This window comes from Medicago sativa, chromosome 7 (assembly GCF_051527215.1).
Source record: "Medicago sativa cultivar Bolivia chromosome 7, Bolivia_mono, whole genome shotgun sequence".
Lineage (NCBI taxonomy): Eukaryota > Viridiplantae > Streptophyta > Magnoliopsida > Fabales > Fabaceae > Medicago > Medicago sativa.
This window is the reverse complement of record NC_140755.1, coordinates 87,245,045-87,264,713: the sequence shown is the minus strand read 5'-3', so window position 1 is coordinate 87,264,713 and position 19,669 is coordinate 87,245,045. Positions and strand designations below refer to the sequence as shown.

Genomic DNA, 19,669 nt, shown 5'->3' with positions numbered 1-19,669 from the left:
AAGCCCAGCTACAACTGTTCGATTAACTACTGTACTGTAGAAAACCGTTCGAGAATTACACCTCCAATATGGTACCAAGACCATTCTTTTAATACTGAAACCACTTTAATATGGTATTGTTACCACTCTGTTATGGTGTTGAGACCACTCAAATATGGTGTTATCACCATTCTAACTTTAATTTCTCCAAAACATCAATATGGCACTACGACCACTCAAATATGGTGATACCACAATTTCTCCTCAAATAGAAAATTATTGAAATAATTTATATACCGTTAAGATCATTCTTAATTCTGACGGGACATTATTATTGCGAAAAGGGACTATGATCTTAATAGTACTCTTTATTCCGAAGGGACTTATATTATCGAAGGGACTATGAACTTAAGACCATTCTTAATTTCGAAGGGACATTAAACCGAAAAGGGACTATGGTCTTAAGAACACTCTTAATTCCGAAGGGACAGAAAAAGGAGATGAAGAGAAGAAAGACTCGTCAACACAAGTCAATAAAGGGAGAAGAGAGAAAGAGTTTCCCGACAACTCAATGAAACTCTTTGGTGTGATTTTTGAACTAGGTGAGCTCTCCTTTTATAGGGAGAGTTTGTAACTAATTTGGAGAAACTTAAGAATTAAGTAAACTTTAAAATTAAGCAACTCACAGATCAGCTCAAGTAACAAACTAATCGGATAAGTTCAAAAAGAAACAAATCCACTAACGAAGATAGGAAATTCAGTTGGATTCTCAATCTTATCACAACCAACATAAACTCAAATTATGGGGAGTGATATCCATGAATTAAAAATAATAATTACTATTATTTTCATCATTATCGGGTATTTAAAATTAAATACCGCAATTTAAACACTACTAATGTGTGTGTTCTATTTTATGTGGGACCCCACATTCTATTTTTTTAATTCACACAACACTAGATCAAAGTTTAATTACTTAGTGTTTTAATCTTCCAACCCTCTTATTTCTTTCCAACTTCACACCAATGTTCCAACAGCCTTCGTCTGGTGGGACAGTAACTTCACTTGATAATGCAATATCTTACAACACAAACTTGGTTTGTCATGTGAAGAGAGGGACACCAAAAAGGTTTGGAAAGTCCATTTAGACATGTGTTTTCCATGTTTTGGCATGACAACGAAATCCGTATCTGCGGTACTCGTCCGAACCCAATCTAATTGACGTGTTTTCTTCTATTTGATTGAGATTGGTTATGAGTTTGAGTTTTTTCCGATTTTAAAATATGGTACGAGCACGGATAATGATAAAATGTAATCTAAAAATAAATGCATATTTAAATTATTATTATTTTTGAAAAATTAAATTATTTTTCTTAAAAATGAGAATTTTGTTTCCATATGAAAAATAATAATAACATTAAAAGTAAAAAGAGAGAAATGAAAATAATTCCAAAAATAAAAATCAAAATAAAGAAAAAGCATAAAGCAAAAAATGAAAAGAAATAACAATTTAAAGAAAAAATAATAGATTATCACTAGTACAATATTATAATTTTTTATAAAGAAAGAACATTATTATATATATTTTTGACAGACATTGTTATTAAACTTTATATGATGAAAAATATTTTGTTTCTATAGAAAAATAATATTAAAAAAGAGCGTGAGGGAGAAACATTTGCTTTTACATTGAAATACAAGTTTTTATTGAGTAGATAAACTCTACAAATTTGTTTATAAATATTTAAAACTTTACACAAAGTTATTAAAAAAAGGTTTTTTTTATTAAAAAAATGCAAGTAAAAGCCGAGTTTTCGATTTTATGATTACAAGCGTCAAATTTTATAAAGTTGATCTAAGTTTTTTTTCTTTTGACAATACTCACGAAGTAAGTTGATCCCTCTTCACTTATCATTAGATCATGTAATATGAATTTAATTAGTATACATTGTAGGTATATAATTATTTTACAGATATATACAATGATGCGTTGCATATCAATTAATAAATATGAAAATACATGAGTTATCATATTTATTAATTATCTTTCAAAAAAAATCATATTTATTAATTAATGTAGCAACACATTATTGAGTGCATGTGTAAAATAATTTTACACGATCAGTGTCTAGTAAGTAAACAATCATCTTTATCTTTTCTTATCTTTTTTCTCTAAAAAAAAATCTTCTTTTATCTATATTTTTAGGAAATCTTTATCTTTTAATATGTGTGACGATGTTATTATAATATACGAATATATCTATGATAATAATTTTAATATGTATCTATACCATTGTATAGAGAGGTTACTCCAAAATTAAGGCCAAATATCATTTTTAGTCCTTTCAGTTTGAAAGAATTTTCAAGTTAATCCTTTAAGTTTCAAAAGTTTCAATTAGATCCTTTTAGTTTGACAGAATTCCCAAATTAGTCCTTTAAATTTTAAAAGTTTCAAATAAGTCCTTTTAGTTTGACAGAATTTCTAAATTAGTGCTTTAAGTTTCACAAGTTTCAAATTAAAAGGACCTATTTGAAACTTTTGAAACGGTGACGATGAAATAGTTTATCAACTAAAAAGACATATTTGAAACTTTTGAAACTTAAAGGACTAACTTGGGAATTCTGTAAAACTAAAATGACCTAATTGAAACTTTCAAAACTTAAATGACTAATTTGAGAATTCTGTGAAACTCAAAGAACCAAAAGTGGTATTTAACCCCAAAATTAACTACCTAACTACTTTTTGTAGATAGCTACACCATAATGATAGGAAACATTTGGAAACTAATTACTCTCTCAGTCTCACAATATTAGTCGTTTAAGGTTTGTGCATGATTATTAAGAAAATGATTAATTGTGTTGATTTCAATGATAAAAATAGTATCATTTACTAAAATATCCTTATTAATTGTAGTTAGTGGGGTAGTTAAGTTGGATAAAATTCAATAAATAAGAGCATAATAGTGGAAAAAAATAATAAATGTTGCATTGTATTGTAAAGTGATAATTATTTTGAGAAAAAGAAAAAATGTTAAAAGAAATAATAATTATGAGATGGACGGAGTACATATTATGTGTAATTCTATAACAAATTTTTCATTAACAACACATTTTTCAAATAAAATTAAAATAAAAAAACATGCCAATTGAATATTCAAAATAAATAAGGTTTATGCCAATTGAATATTCAAAATAAATAAGGTTTATTTCTCTTCGGTCGGTAGATTAGTTTAGTTTCTTTAAAAAAATATTCAACGTAAAATTTAATAAGTTTAGATCACATAGATATTATAAAACAACATAAATAAATAAATTTTATTAAAGTAGATACTCCCTCCGTCCCGGAATAACTGACCCATTTTTTAAAAAAAATTGTCCCAAAATAACTGACTCATTTCAATTTTCAATACAACTTTCATCATTCCCAATACAATATAACACTAAATAATATTACTTTTATCATTCTCAATACAATATATTCCACTTTCCCCTTTATTTATACATTTTTCTTAATATGTGTGAAAAACAAAATTGTGTCAATTAAATTGGGACGGAGGTAGTAGTATATAATAAAAATTGTGAATAGACAGGCTTTTTCTTTATAGACGGCCATGTTGGTGTCTCTCTCGTTTACCGGTAAGATATACGAGTGATTTGATATTGAGATAAAAAAAATAAAAAAATTAAAGAGTAGAGTGATAAAAAATAGAGTTAGATCCTTCAAAAATAAAATAAAAATAGAGTTAGATCAACATAAAGATTAAGAACTATAATAAATTCTTAAAAAAAAAAAACTATAATAAATATCATTCAATTTTATTTTTTTGAGAGGTGTCGTTTCAATTTTTTTATAGCAAAAGACATACACCTCCGGTCACTATTATAAACAAAATTTCATTTTCAGTTTCATTCAATAAATGATGTATGTGATCTATTTAATGGACCATATACATAATTTATTGAATGAATCTAAAAAGTAGATTTTTGCTTATAATAGTGACCGGATGGTGTATGTAATATATTCAATGGCTATTTTAGCTAATAAATTATATTTTCATAATTTCACATAGATATAGTATTTGTTAATTCTCAAAAAAAGAGATATTATACTATTTTAAACCACGTTTAGCTTAGCAATTGAAGTACAATTTTTTTTTTTTTTAACTGAAAAGAGTAAATGTGAATGAAGTGGAACAAAAAGCAAAAGACAAAAGGAAAGTGAAAAAACAAAACATGTTACATGTGGCATGTGCTATAAATACAATGACAAGTACAATGCGTATGGATATATCTTGTGGAAGCAAGAACAACCTCGGAACGCTTCCTCTGTCCTTGTTTTTGTTCCAACATCATCATCATCATGTTCTTCTTTCTCATCACCTTCATATAATTATCTCTGAAATCTGTGTCTTTCTCTCTCTCTCTCTCTCTCTCTCTCTCTCTCTCTCTCTTTCTGAAATCCCTTTTCCCAAAGTTTCTTAATTATTTTTTATTTAATTGTGTGTTCTTCTCTGTTTTCGATAAAGCTTTTTGAATTTCCTCATCTGGGTCTTTTTCTTTTAATTACTGAAATGGATAATTGGAGAAAAAACCAAGGGATCAGTAATCATCATCAAGTGGGTCACTGGAAATCCTCATCGTCCTATAAAGGAAAGCCACCTTTGGGTTAGTACCATTCTCTCTCTCTCTCTCTCTCTCTCTCTCTCCTTTCTTTAGTTTTATTTGTTAAGTTGTTGCATGAATTATTCTTCATGATATGCATATCATGATCAGTGATTTAAAATAATTGGTGTCACATACATGTTGATGCAGCCACAATTGAGTTGCAGTTGAATTTTTTTTAAAAAAATTGATTATGATCACCCTACTTTTGAATATGTTCAATTGGGGTGTTGGTTTAAAAATTGGCTGGTTTTGAATGAACAATTTTGGTTTTGTGCTAGTGGTAGGTTTGAAGAATATATTTTAAATTTTAATTTAATTTTTCTTAGGATGAGTTTTGGTTTGATGGTCTCAAAATGAAAAGCATGCCTCTTTTGTGAGAAGAGGCTTAGAACATGTATTTTGTTTGTGTTGTTTGTGTGTGTGACTCATGTGACAGGGACATGAAATGTTGTAAAATATGATGGAGGGTTTAGGTTTCATTTCCTTGTCAACAAAAATGACCAAGATATTCAATAATTGAAGGGAGTTTCACTAAGGACATGAATTGTTGTCATTTCTTTGGCTGGTGGGTTGTTAGGTTGTAATTTCTTCTTGTTGGTGTTTTGCATGATCATCAGGTTGGTTGGTCCCTACGTCATTTAATTATAGAAATGTACAGGGTTGATAGATAACTATGTTTCTGTTTGTGTTGGATCTTCTGCAGATTATGTTCTGTGATCACTTTTATCTGTGCTATGCTTTGATTTCATGTCGTCTGTGGTTATGCTATTTCTAATTGAATATCTAGTAACCGAATCTTGATGTGACACATTGTAAAAAAACCCTACCTCATCATTAAATTGACGAGCTTACAGGAAGCTAACTTTCCTTTCTTTAGTCTATCTTTTGTAAATGAAACCATTTCAAGTTTGGTTAAATTTGTTCTGAAAATGGTCTTGATTTTGGCAATGTTCAAGTTGGTATCTATTGGTAAAAATCAGATCCCCCGATAATGTGTGTCATCATTGAATTGAAATAGCATAATCCAAAGATACTTAAATTTCCTGTTTATTTAACTACACTCTTCTTCGTGTATTGAAAATGTCTAGGTATCTACTAATTAAATCTTTTGGAGGCGTATTTACTTTTCAAAGTATCGTTAGGTCATTCAATTATTGAATAGGAAAGCTTAGTTGTTGATCCTTTTGAACTAAATCTGTCTGGATTTTTCCATTCAATAAATAAGTGTTTATTCTTCTTCACAAGTTTTGCATGTTTTGCACTCTTTTGCATGTTTTCCTTCTAGGTGTGATTATAGGTTATCCCTTAAATTACCAATTGATTCTATTTATTCCTTTTGGTTCGCAGATAATAGGTTTCCAACAGTGCCTTTGTGGGAAAAGAAGTTTTGTGAATCGATTGGCTCAGTTCCATGGCGAAAGGTAATAGAAGGCAATAAGTATATGTATCTGCATCCCAATGTGGTAAATTGGGATGACTCTGCTGTCAAAGAGGCATTTGACAATGCAAAAAACAGGTTTTGGGCTGAGATCAACGGCATTCCCTGCGACATACCATTGCCTGATCCCGACACTCACATTGATGATGTAGATTGGAATGCAAGTGTCGACCCCGAACTTTATCTGGATGTGGAAAGAGAAGCAGAGGCCCGCCGCAACATGGAAGAAAAAGGCGAGGCAGCCGTGATTCTTGGTAGTTCTCTTCTCTTGAATCAGTCCTTTTCCGGTCCTGGATGGGGACCTACTGGATGGGGGGACGAAGAAGAAAAAGAAGTAACAAAGACTTCTGAACAGAATTATGCTGCTCAGGGATGGGAATTGAACCAACATGAAAATAATGAAACAAACTCTTGGGAACCATATCGTGCTCCTGCTGTTGAACCTTCAAAGGAATATGGTTGGCGAAATGGCCAGAATGATTATCATGGATGGAATCAGACGGAGCAATATGGTGCTGACTTGCATAACAAGTATCAAGGAAGAAATGGCGGTAATGGAAATTGGGGAGCATGGGATGGATATAACAGAAAGAGAGAAAACAATATGTCGTGGTCTAATAACCCCGGACATCATCATGGCACTAATGAATATCAGATGAATAGAGGAAGAAGAAGAAACGGAGGAAGAGGAGGAGGAGGAGGAAGAGGTGGAGGAGGAGGAAGGAGGGGAAATTTTTCTTATGTGGAAAAGGTAGCTACTCCTGGTGCTTGGTAAATGAAGATCAAGTGCTTTGGACTGCATGCAAGGACTCCTATGAAGCTGCTAAAGGGTCAGTTTTGTGAAAGTAGCTGAGGATATAAATTTTGTTATCCAGGTATATTATATATGTGATATTATATCATATAAGAAGTATGGCTTTTTTGTTTATTTTGTAAAATTTATCAGATGGCTTTATTGTCTATTGGTGTAATTTATAGTGTATGATATGTTTTGATGGTGAGCCATGATTCAGTACATTAGTACTGGTATTATTGAAATATAAAATATGTAATTACAATTAAATGAAGCTAACCTGTTTCATTCTTGTCTGTGGTATATTTGGTCCTTGATGCAGACATTGGTACTAGGGAAAAAACTAATAATCTTATCTTAGTACTAACATTTCACAACTACAGAAACAGTACACCACTTAAATCTTCCTGGAGGCTGATTGATGGTATAGTTTCTATATTGAAGAAAATTAACTCCTAAATGTCTCCGTACTTGTTAGAAGAGATGGTGTTTGCACCAAATATTTAAGGCTTTGCACACATAATAATAAAGTTTTTTTGAGTTTAATGTGTTACATTTTTTTTTTTTTAACTGTGACATTATAAGATATCCAAGTTCTTTTTTTTGGTAGTGGTCGGGTTTTGAACCCTGTACCTTGCATATTTTTATGCATTGTCCAACCAACTGAGCTAAGCTCACGAGGACAAGATATCCAAGTTCAGATGGGCGTTATGTCCGCTTTTTATATTGTGTTAATGTGGATAAATTATCAATAATTATTTCCACGAAGAAAAATAAAATAACAATAATTATTTATTAATTCGAATAGTTTAAGTATTTATTTGTTTTGGATATGATTATAAATGTTTGTAATCTATATTTACAAACATCTATACATTTTTTTTTAAGAAGCTAAATTAGCCCATTCAAAACAAACATATATACTTATAAGAACGGTTACTTACTATTTGAAAGTCTCACCTCACAACATCTATACTTATTTGACCCTTTGTAGTATTTGGTTTTTTGGTTAAGTAGCTTAGTCACAAGAAATTCATCTTTTTACGATGAATAAGTGGGGAGTCTGGGGTTCAAACCTCAACCCCAACATATACATAATAATAGTTTAATTTTCTAAAATTAAGGGTAAGTTTGTTAAAGGGCATTTTTTACCAAAGAAAAAAAAGCAAGCCCAAATTGATGTATCCCCTTTATATTGTTAAAGAAAATCATAATTAAATAAATATTTTTTAAACTACTTTTAATATTTTTAAATTATATAAATTGAAAAATAAAAAAAAAGTAATTAAAATATTAGGTATAATTTTCCAAATAAAATTAATTTACACTTCTAAACAAATAATTTCAATTTCTTTTAAAAAAATGATGAGCAAATAATAGTTCTATTATATATATATATATATATATATATATATATATATATATATATATATATATATATATATAAGATCCTTCTTTTCACAAATGTGCCCATAGTTAAATAAAGAGAACTAAATTTATCAAAAAATAAAATAAAGATAACTAAAGTCACAGACTCATCTTAATTCATGAGTAATTAGAGGTGTCAAATGAGTTGGTTTGGTCGAAAAGGTTCGACAATATAAAGGGGTCAGCCCGGCCCAACCCAACGCATTTATAATTGGGCCACACATTTTAGAGTCAAGTTTGAGAGAACCGCTCTTCTCCCATTTAGAATTGTTCATTCCCATAAAATAGCCGAACGTGAGTTAACTCACGCAGGTGCATTTTCAACATGAGTTAACTTACGTTGGACGGGAATAAGAAAAAACATTTATTTTTCTTTTTTGATTTATTCACTCATTTTTATGTCTTTTTTATGTATTAGTTCTCACAATTATCTATTTACTAAATCAAATAAGAGAAATGATATTTGAACATCCATTTGGTGACAACTTTTGTGACAACTTTCTCTCTCATACTCACATTATTTTTTACTTTATCTCTCTATTGCTATGATTTCTGTGCTAATACTACTTTTTCTTTGTAAATTATAGTTGTCAAATAAGTTGTCACCAAATTGGTTGTTCAAATAACACTCCTCATCAAATAATGTAGAAAAATGAGGTTGCAAACCTCTATTTATAGATTTTGGAAAAACATTCTCGTTGGGTGAGTACATGTTTGTTGGGTGAATAAATGTTGGCTCACTAATTAGTTTCTGTTAGCTCGTATGGGACTTAAACCGCCATTACTCGTTGGGTGAGCCAGCCATTTCTTCAATGGGTGATTTTTTCTGTTTTAAAAAAGAAGTTTCTAATGGAAACTTTACCCTAAACCCTTACATTTGTACCTTCACCCCTACAAATTACTAATAATTTTAATTTTATCCTTTTTACTATTTAACTGTAGCACAAATATTATTTCACCCTCGTTTTCAATGTTTCCAAATTTGGTGTTCAACCCTACATATCATTATGTAATTTTCAGAAACCTTCATTTTACATATACGGTTCAAGTATTATTTCCAAAACTGTGGATTTTTCAATGAAAAAGAAGGAAACACATGTTCTTGGTTTTTTTTAACAATGTTGGCTCTTTGTTCTAATTGAATCGGATGGAATCTCATACAAATCAATTATGGCCCTTATTTTATTGAATTCAATCTCATATAATTATGGACTTTCTTTAATGAATTGACTATTATTCATGTTAACCACGAATGTTAACAACAATTCTGGCTTGTTTATTTCCAAAAAATCATAAGTTTCCAGTGCATACTACATACCTAAAATCATCCCCAATTGTTTCTAGTGTGTATCCAAACCAAAACCAAAATCGTGAGTTTCCAGAACGTCTCTAGAAAACGCATAAGTTTCAAGAAATCATTTCCAAAAAACGCATCATGTCAACAAATCTGAATAGACAACAGATCCGTCCCTACTTGATGATTTCCAGCAAAAAAACCATACAGGAAAACACATAAATTGAATTACGATTTTGTTTCTGAAAGGCTTATTCTTGTTTTTCTCCTGCACCGCCGATTGACTATTTTTTTATTAGACAAATGAAGAAAAAAAAATTAGGTTTTGAAGATTATATATGAGAGGTAAAATAGGTAGTTCATATAAAATGTAGGGGTAAGGGTATAAATGTATGGGTATATGGTAAAATTTCCGTTTCTAATTTGAGTCACTAGGCCATTTATATGCTCGCCAAGAGAGTAGCTTGATATGCTTGCTTTAAGCTCTTTGCTTACACTTTTCATTATCTTGCTCAATTTAAAGTACAAGGAATCCAATGTGGACCTAGTTATAACATATTTACATGAATTGGGATTTTTTTTTATTAAGATTCTTGAAAAATAAGTTAATAAGTGCCATGAAATATATAAATAAATTAATGTCTATCTGACACTTATTAACGCTCTCCAACTTAAAATTTTGTTTGTTCTCAACAAAAATATACAAAAAATAGGTTCAAAGCATAAACCTAAAAAAAATCCCAAAGTGCACCATTTATCCTAGAGTCTGTGATGAATCAAAAACATTAAATCTATTCATCAAAGGTTTCCATGATTTATCAAAATGCTATATAGAAATCAGTGGTTGGTGTTTCTCTTAATTTAGGCTTTGTTTGCAAGTTTGGATGGGAGGGGAAGGGAAGGTTTTGAGGGGTGGAAAATATGAGGGAAAATGGAGAAATCTTTCAAATTTCTTAAAAAAGTAGTTTTTTAAAGAATGATAAATTAATGCATATGATTACTATATTTTTAATTTTAAAAATAATATAACAACATAGATTAAATTTGAAGAATTCATATAAACCCCCACTAATACAATTTTTTAGTTCCCCAAAATGAGGAGGGTTTAATATTATGAAGAAAAGTTAACCCTCAAAACCTTTCCCCTCCAAACTCGCAAACAAAACCTTAGGAAATGCAATACACCAATTATGTTTTGAAATACATCTAAACACAATAATCAAGTATGCATTTAGTCATGATCACTAAGGTCTTTATTAAGGGTGATAACTTGGTGAGGCTACAAACAATCATGACTATTGCTTTTCTGAAGTCCAATATGTCTTAGAAACACAAGTAAATGACCAAAAAAATAAGTGGTAGTTAACTATCGCCAATTTTCTAGTTATAAGTTAACGGTAGTTAACTACCGCTGGGGGCATTTTTTGAAAAAAAAAGTAGCTCTAATCGTGCAAATGTGTTTATTTTGATACAAATATAATGTCAGGGACCAAATTATTTCTTTTTAATTAATGAATATCGTGAGAGAATAAATTTTCTCTATTTTTGAAGGGAAATTATCTCTTTTTAACTATGGTTAGAATTTTCCTTTAAAAAAAAACTATGGTTAGAATTTAATTATCTATTTTTCTGAAGATGATTACATAAGGGTTAAGTTGACTTTTACTTTTCACGAAATAAAAATTACTTTTATTTTTCTCTCTTGTCAAATTTTGTTCTCAAGGACTAAAACGTTTGCTCGTGTGAACTTTTTCAACAAACAAACAAACATGGCGCCGTACATTTGCAGCGACTCACTCTCAACAGTAAGGTTACATGAAAAATCACGCTAATCACTATCCTTTCATTTACTTATTAATATTATGGATTGTGTGATTACTATGATTTATTGTATAGGCATATCATATCATGTAAATACGGATAATATCTCATGTTTATTTTGTGCAATTATTGCTTTGAACCTATATAAAATCGACTCCGATGTGCGGTTTAAACATACGGTTTCATCATATGCCTCTTTTTCTCTCTATTTCAACAATGTTGGTCTAGGTATTTATTGGTTAGACAGTGATTGCACGATGATATGTGACGCTATTGAAATTGAGTAATGTAAGAAAACTAAATTTCCTTTTATTAGTCTATCTTTTGTTCTAGAAACTATTTTGATTTTCGTTATATTTGATCCGAAAATAATTTGATTTTGGCGATGTTCAAGTAGGTATCTATTGGTTAGACAACAATGCACGATGATATGTGACGCAGTTTAAATTGAGTAATGTAAAGAAAATTAAATTTCCTTTTATTAGTCTATCTTATGTACCTGAAATTATTTTGATTTTGGTTACATTTGATCAGAAAATATATTGATTTTGGCGATGTTCAAGTAGGTATCTACTGGTTAGACTCAAATTGCGGTATGAAGTGTAAGGTCATTGAACTGAATATTATGTATTCATGTTAGTTTCTCAATACGTTCTCTCATGAATTGTATTCATGTTTTTTATTAACCATGTTTTTGTTGGATTTCTTATTGTGAAAATCATGTATTTAAATTTGTTTAGACTTTGAGTGACTCTTTAGTGCCAGGCGATCCGTCGTGATCGTAGGTTAATCTTTAATCATCAACTGATTCATTGTCTGATTCCTTTTGGTTCACAGGTATCAAGCAGTGCCTTTGTGGGAAAGGAAGTTTTGTGCTTCGATTGGCGCAGTTCCATGGCGAAAGCTAATAGAAGTCAAGAGGTATATGTCTCTACATCCCAATGTGGTAAACTGGGACGACTCTGCTGTCAAAGAGGCATTTGACAATGCAAAAAGCAGGTTTTGGGCTGAGATCAACGGCCTTCCCTGCGACATACCATTGCCTGATCCTAACATCTACATCGATGATGTAGATTGGAATGCAACTATCGACCCTGAACTATATCTGGATGTCGAAAGAGAAGCAGTAGCCCGCGGCAACATAGAAGAAAAAGGCGAGGAGGCCGTGATTCTCAGTAGCTCTTTTCTCTTGAGTCAATCCTTTTCAGGTCCAGGATGGGGATCTACTGGATGGGGGGACGAAGAAGAAAAAGAAGAAGCAATAAAGCCTTTAGAGCCAAATTATGCTGCTCAGGGATGGGAATCAAATCAACATGAAAATAATGAAACAAACTCTTGGGAACAGTATCTTGCTCCTATTGATGAACATCCAAAAGAATATGGTTGGCAAAATAGTCGGAATGATTCTCAAAGGTGGATTCAGAGGGAACACTATGGTGGTGACTTGCATAACAAGTACCAACAAGAAAGAACTAGTGGGAGTGGAAATTGGGGAACATGGGATGGATATAATAGAAGGAGAGAAGAAAACAACATGTCATGGTCTAAGAACCCTGGATATCATTATGGCAATAATGAGTATCAGATGAATAGAGGAAGAGGAAGAAATAGAGGACGAGGAGGAGGAAGAAGGGTAAATTTTGCTTATACGGACAAGGTAGCTACTCCCAGTGCATGGTAAATGAATATCAAATGCTTTGTCCTGCAAGCAAAGACTCTATAAAGCTGCTAAAAGGCCTGTTTTGTTAACTTGGTGTTTATATATGTGATATTACATCATACAAGAAGAATTATGTATTTTTCAGTTTTGTTACATTTATCAAGATGGCTTTATGGTATTTATAGTTTAAGAATTATACCTACAGTACTGAGAGGTATATATAATGGTAATGGCATTACTGAAATATGAAACATGCAATTACAATTAACATGCAATTACAATTAAGTGAAGGAAAATTGTTTCATTCTGGTCTCTTTGATGATCTTATCTCTTTGATGCATACATAAATTGTTTCATGCAATTACTAATAAATCTTACGTTATTACAAACATTTGACAACTAGACAAACAGTACACCACTTAAATCTTCTTGGAGGTTAATTGACTGCACTTAAGATCTTAAAGCCCTTAAATTAGTTGAGTTTGAGGAGGCAGAGTAGCGATACATTCTTCAAACCCCTTCAAACCTGAGTGCAAGGCCTTAAACCAATATCAATATGCAAAAACTGATTGACGTAAAACTTACTTGGGAAAGGAGAATGTACATGTAATGTACTCAGAAGTCAGAACACTTGATGAAGAGCACTCCGAGGGCCCTGAAAGCTAGATAATATCACGGTATAAGCTTTTAAACGGGTACATGTTGATGCAAAAACTCCTAATGGACAAAAGCATAAACAAAAGTGCAATCTTCTCATCTGACTTTAGTGAACATAAGATAAGATGACACTTCCTATTTAGACTTTGACATTTTCATGTACACGATGTTTCTCATATAATTAAGCATTTCATAGTGAAAAATTTATATTTTTATGTCCCTATATAGCTCCCCTAGAAAAAATGACCCTATATTAATTAGTAAAAATATAAACATATAAAAATCTAGCCAACAACCCCACCCCCGAACTCGGATGTAAGTGTAACGCAATATCAAAATCATGTGACACATTGACATACCTTTGCAAAATACTTGAGTGACTTTGATTGGTCTCAAAAATTTAGTGATGATATTTGCAAATAATAAATTAAGAGCGTGTTTGAATGAAGTAATTAGAAATTTTTAAAGAAGCTACAATTTTAGACAATTAAATTGAATTTTTTTCATTTCAAAATGTTTTTGTTTGGATAGAGTAATAAAAAAAATCTATTTGTTAACATTTTGGGTTACTTTTATAAATTTTGAAATTTTTGAGGGCCAAATTGTAATGTTTTAAAATTTTTAAAATTTATAGGAGTCAGTTTGAAAATTATGAGGACTAAGTTGCAAATTTTGAAAAAATTGTATGCAACAAGAAATTTGAAAATCCTAATTTTAGATGTCATTTGAAATTCTTTAAATTTAGTTTGTATTCATAAATTTTTATCATTTTAAAAATTCTCTACATTAATCATCCAAAAAATAAAATTTATTCAAAAAAGATTTAAATTCCCTTAAAACATTACATTTGCAAGAATCTCTCTTCCAACACACACTCCACAGTTTAATAGAAGTTTTTGTTCCCTTAATTTTTTAAAGGTTTATTTTGGTCTCCAAGTTTTTTAATTTTGCAATTTTAGGGCCTGTTTGATTGTGTTTTAGTTTTTAGTTTTTAAATACTCTTTTGTAAATCTGTTTTTAAAAAGTCTTTTTAAGAAGAAAAAGAAAAAAAAAAACCCATATTTGCTGAATTGAATTTAATTGAATTGAATTTTTGTTCATTATTAATTGAATTGAATTTTTAAATATCTCTATTCTTATATTAATTTAATTTAATTTGTCCTCGTGAGCTTAGCTCAGTTGGTTGGACAATGCATAAAAATATGCAAGGTCCAGGGTTCAAACCCCGGCCACTACCAAAAAAATTTAATTGAATTGAATTTTTGTTCATTATTTTTTTCCATTATTTCTTGAATAACAGTTTATTAATTAAATTATATTCAATAAATAAATAACCATTAAGTCTCTGTGAGCTTAGCTCAATTGATCGGAACATTGCATAATATATGCAGAGGCTAGAGTTCGAACCCCGACATCTCACTTCTTCACATTTAAAATGTGTGAGTTTCAGCCATTAGACTACTTGAAGAAAAAAAACCATTAATTTAATCAATCATGTGTAATCCTTTTTTTTTTCTTGATCGGAACATTGCATAATATATGCAGAGGCTAGAGTTCGAACCCCGACATCTCACTTCTTCACATTTAAAATGTGTGAGTTTCAGCCATTAGACTACTTGAAGAAAAAAAACCATTAATTTAATCAATCATGTGTAATCCTTTTTTTTTCTTGTCTGATAAAGTGACAAGTACTACCGATGTTCACAGACAACTACGAGGTCTCGGGTTTAAACTCGGGTGGAGGTGTCTAACCTAATATTATCGGCATTATCAAGAGAATTACATTGTAGAACAATTCAGTTAATTTTGGATGACTAATCAAAAATTCGGTTGTTCCTATCCAATTAAACAAGATCTAATTTTGATCGATTTTTAGACATCTAAATTATAAATCATAATTTCTTTTACTAATATTGTAATATATGGCGGTTTCCTTTTATAATTGGCCTACAAAATACTTACATCTACAACAACAAGATATCCTATTTAATGTAAAAATACATATATTATCTTTATATAAAAAAATTGATGGAGTTTTAATCAAATAATTAATTGAATTGATTACCATTTTTTTCTTAAGCATTATTTCATGATAGTGTTCTTAAGCATTCGCTTGAATTTCAATTCCCATTGCAGCTCCGCCACCACCCATCGCCGGAGCTGTCTCACTCTCAGCTGTAAGAAAATCACAAAATCTTTACTCTTTACTTCTTTTTGTATCACGATTGATAACTATGATCTGTTATTAGGTTAGGGCACTCAAATTACTTCACTTCTCGTTTCAAATAATACTATAATAAGCTACTAATTTCCTAACACTAGCATGCAACCCACATGGGTTGACCCACTTGTTTAGGTTTGAGCTATGAAGCACGGACACGGACACTGACACGACACACCGACACCGCTAATAAATTGAAAAAATCACATAATTTAGTAGGGATATGGATCCGAGAAGTGTCCGTGCTTCATACGGTTTGAGACATTGGAATGTGCTCCTCTTATAGTCTCAATTTTGAATCCCGGTGTTAATTTTAATGAGCTAGTTTATTGCTCTGGGTCTTTAGTCGTTTCTTAGATCGGATACAAGTTTTTTTTTAAAAAAAAAAAAATTCCTAGTTTGGTCGTTAAAGTAAGATTTTGTATTGATTATTCTGAAATTTCTATGGTTGTGAAATCTTGAAACTTTTGAAACTCCACTGCATCTTCAAACTTCTAAAACATGACTCATGCATGCATCAAAGTCTGAATCTTTCCAATCATTGTAGTATGGATTGTAATATTTACACTTGTGCTTGCTTGAATTTGTAGTTACCTTATGACTCTGTCTAACAAGAAGGCCAGTCATGATCATATTGATCGAATCAGTGACTTACCATGTAATGTTATTGATGACATCCTAGCACGCTTGTACATCAAAGACCTAGTTAGGACTAGTATTTTGTCAAAAAAGTGGAGGTATATGTGGACCTCCGTCCCACAACTTCGGTTTGACGATGACTTTTTTGATGAGTACGAGAATCTCGATGACCCTGGCCCTGTAACTTCTAAAGTTATCACAGATGTTCTTATGCAACACAGCGGGGTGATGCATAAGTTTCATCTTTACGTACCTTATGACTACAATTTCAAGATCTCAATGGAATACATTGATACGTGGATCCCTATTTTGTCGAGGAGTATTAAACATCTCGAGCTTGTGAGCCAGAACAAACATCTCGATCAAATGCCATACATTGTATTCTCTTGTAAGGAATTGACATTCTTTACATTTGCCGGATTTAACCTGTCAATTCCACCTGATTTCTGCGGCTTTAAAAGATTGCTTAATCTTCACTTATTGTCTGTTACATTCGAGGCCGGTGTACTTGAGAGTCTTATTTCTGGTTGTCCGTTACTTCAAACGCTCAATATTGATGATTGTTGTGGTCCTGAATATTTTGAATTTGATGCTCCCACTCTCAAAGTCTTATGGCTAGATTTTGTTAAAGATATAAAGTCAATTTGTCTCAAGAAAGCAAAGAATCTGATTGATCTTAGACTCACATTATCTGGTTTGATCAAAAGTTTGCCAAAAAACATTGAGAGGATTTCTATCTGTCAGCCTTACAATACCAAGGTTAGAAAACAACATCACTATAAATTGTATATTTATTATTTTTCAGTTGGGTAATATTCTAGCTGATATGTTAGTTTGGTAGATTTGATATGAAACAAAGAGCATAATACTATGTTGACGTATATTTGATATTTTTTTATCACCACTTCTATCTAGCTTGGCATCGTGGTTTGATCTTTTACAGACTATATCTTACTCTTTTATTGTACATTTAAAAGAGAAGCAATGTTGAATTTTGATTGATGGTCCAATCCAACATGTACATTGAAAGTTGTTATTTTTCACTTGTAAGTCCCATAGTGTTGTTTGTGCATATCTCATTGTTTTGTTGTTTGTATGCATAGGTCCGGTATGCAGATATCATTCCTCCCACGCTGCTAAAAACTTCATTCAGCTCCATAAAGTATCTGTCATTGGATGCTGTGAATTTGAGTGAAAGAGGAGAACTTTTGCATATTGTTAGTGTACTTAAAAGTGCTCCTCGCTTGGTTGATCTTAAGGTGAACATGAACATCTATTCTTCTTAGTTTTTTTTCTTATTGTTGTATTTTGACTCTTAATTATTTTTTTTTTTTATATAATTCAGTGTTACAGCTACGTAGATATTACGCAAGCGCCCGAGCATTCAGAGGAGTTGGAATGCAGTAGCCATTGCCTTGATCGACTTAAGATAGTGAATATCAACTTTATATTTAGCTCTCAGCATGCAATGAGTCTGATACGGTTCATACTTGCAAATTCCACATCGTTAGAGACTCTTACTTATACTGTTGGTCTTGGTTTTGAGAAATTAGATGCAGCTATGTTGTTAAGCATTTCTGAAGAGTTGTTATGGATGAAACGAGCATCACAAAGCGCGCATGTCAAGTTCCTTCATTGAGAATGTATTGGATTTTGTCTTTCAACACCACAGTTCTTCTTGGTGTCTTTGGTTTGTTTTCTTTTCCAGAATCAACTTATCTATTGTTGTTGTCCTAGCCCAATTGAGCAGCAAGTTTATCAGCTGTTATTGAAATTCTATCTGCTACTGAATCATTAGACAATTATGATTTATTACTTCAACTATGGCCGATTCTAATATCATGACATATGTTTTCATGCATTTATGTTTATATATAATTAAATATCAGTTTATCTGAATTTCATTGTTTTATGCAACTTGATGTTAAACTTTTCTTGGATTAAATAAATTGTTCATTGTTAAATTTTATAATAAATAACCAGGGTCGAACACATCTGACATTAGATGTGTTTGATATTTTGTATATTTGGTTGGCTTTTATATGTTTGATCATTAGACATTATAGATTTTGTTTAGGAGATCGATACACTATTGGTTACATGTGGGACTTCATCAGGTCAATGAAAATCTCTATACATGTTTAATGATCAAATACACGCAAAAAGTAGCTTCTTCTTAAAAAGCCACTGAGAGGTTTCGGCAGCTTATTCCTATATTTTTTGTGTGTAACTAGGTCGTGCTCCCGTGCTACGCACGGGACAACGATGATCACAACATGTATATATGAAAAATGCATGGTTAATTGACATAAAAAACAACAAAATATGATAGTCAAAAAGAGATCGCACTTGAAGCGTCGTTACAATAGATAATAAATAGCAACGACAAAGTGTGCACTTTGGAAGGATCAAGTGCAAGCTCATAAGTTTGCATATTCAAACGGCTCATAGACTTCTTGTACTCATTAGTACCATACTCGGGTCTTACCGACTAAAACAGACACGAATAAGTTATACCGTAAATCAAAATTGTAGTTTAATAAGTCATATGATAAAATGTATTAGGCCAAATACATCTTTTGGTCCTTTAAGTTTTACAAAAATACCAACTTAGTCCTTTAGGGTTTTTAAATTTTCCATAGATCCTTATTATTGTTATTAACCTTTTAAGGACCTAGTTGAAACTTAAAAACTTACAAAATTTTAAATAGGTGCATTGAATTAACAACTTAAATGACCTATTTAAAACTTATATAAAAAAAAAAAAAAAAAACTTAAAGGACCTATTGCAAACTTTAAAATAAACTTAAAAGACTTATTTGAAAATTAATAAACTTAAAGGACTACCTCAATATTTTGGTCAAACTTAAAGGATAAATAAATACATTTTACCAATGTATTACTATTACATTAGTCATATCACGGTGACATTAATATACTTCAAAGACAGTGCATTTTCATTAGTTACCATAAATTACAAAATACTCTATAGTTGTTAGCCTCTCAAATTACTCCACCATTGAGCAGTGGAAGACTCAAAGTTGTTAGCCTTATTTATCTATTTTTTGATACAA

The 19,669-nt window shown here is 31.1% G+C and overlaps 3 protein-coding genes across 4 annotated transcripts; all 3 read left to right on the top strand.

Moving 5' to 3' along the window:
* The first annotated feature begins 4,266 nt into the window (after nucleotides 1-4,266).
* Nucleotides 4,267-7,178, top strand: LOC146909749 (uncharacterized). 2 transcript variants are annotated; one of them, XM_085724405.1, is made up of 2 exons: nucleotides 4,267-4,644; nucleotides 5,992-7,178. In XM_085724405.1, exons 1-2 carry the CDS (start codon nucleotides 4,551-4,553, stop codon nucleotides 6,855-6,857), a joined length of 960 nt encoding a protein of 319 aa, XP_085580531.1. In that variant the 5' UTR covers nucleotides 4,267-4,550; the 3' UTR covers nucleotides 6,858-7,178. The 2 variants fall into 2 exon arrangements, with proteins under 2 accessions (XP_085580531.1, XP_085580533.1); XM_085724407.1 differs by having other exon boundaries at nucleotides 4,267-5,261.
* A 5,076-nt stretch (nucleotides 7,179-12,254) lies between these two features.
* Nucleotides 12,255-13,328, top strand: LOC146909748 (uncharacterized). The gene has a single exon (XM_085724404.1). The coding sequence runs from the start codon at nucleotides 12,344-12,346 to the stop codon at nucleotides 13,097-13,099; it is 756 nt and encodes a 251-aa protein (XP_085580530.1). The 5' UTR covers nucleotides 12,255-12,343; the 3' UTR covers nucleotides 13,100-13,328.
* Nucleotides 13,329-15,774: 2,446 nt separating this feature from the next.
* On the top strand, nucleotides 15,775-18,494 carry LOC146909747 (F-box/FBD/LRR-repeat protein At1g13570-like). The gene is made up of 4 exons (XM_085727270.1): nucleotides 15,775-15,912; nucleotides 16,547-17,354; nucleotides 17,699-17,854; nucleotides 17,941-18,494. The coding sequence occupies exons 2-4, from the start codon at nucleotides 16,554-16,556 to the stop codon at nucleotides 18,232-18,234; spliced, it is 1,251 nt and encodes a 416-aa protein (XP_085583396.1). The 5' UTR covers nucleotides 15,775-15,912; nucleotides 16,547-16,553; the 3' UTR covers nucleotides 18,235-18,494.
* Nucleotides 18,495-19,669: the final 1,175 nt, after the last annotated feature.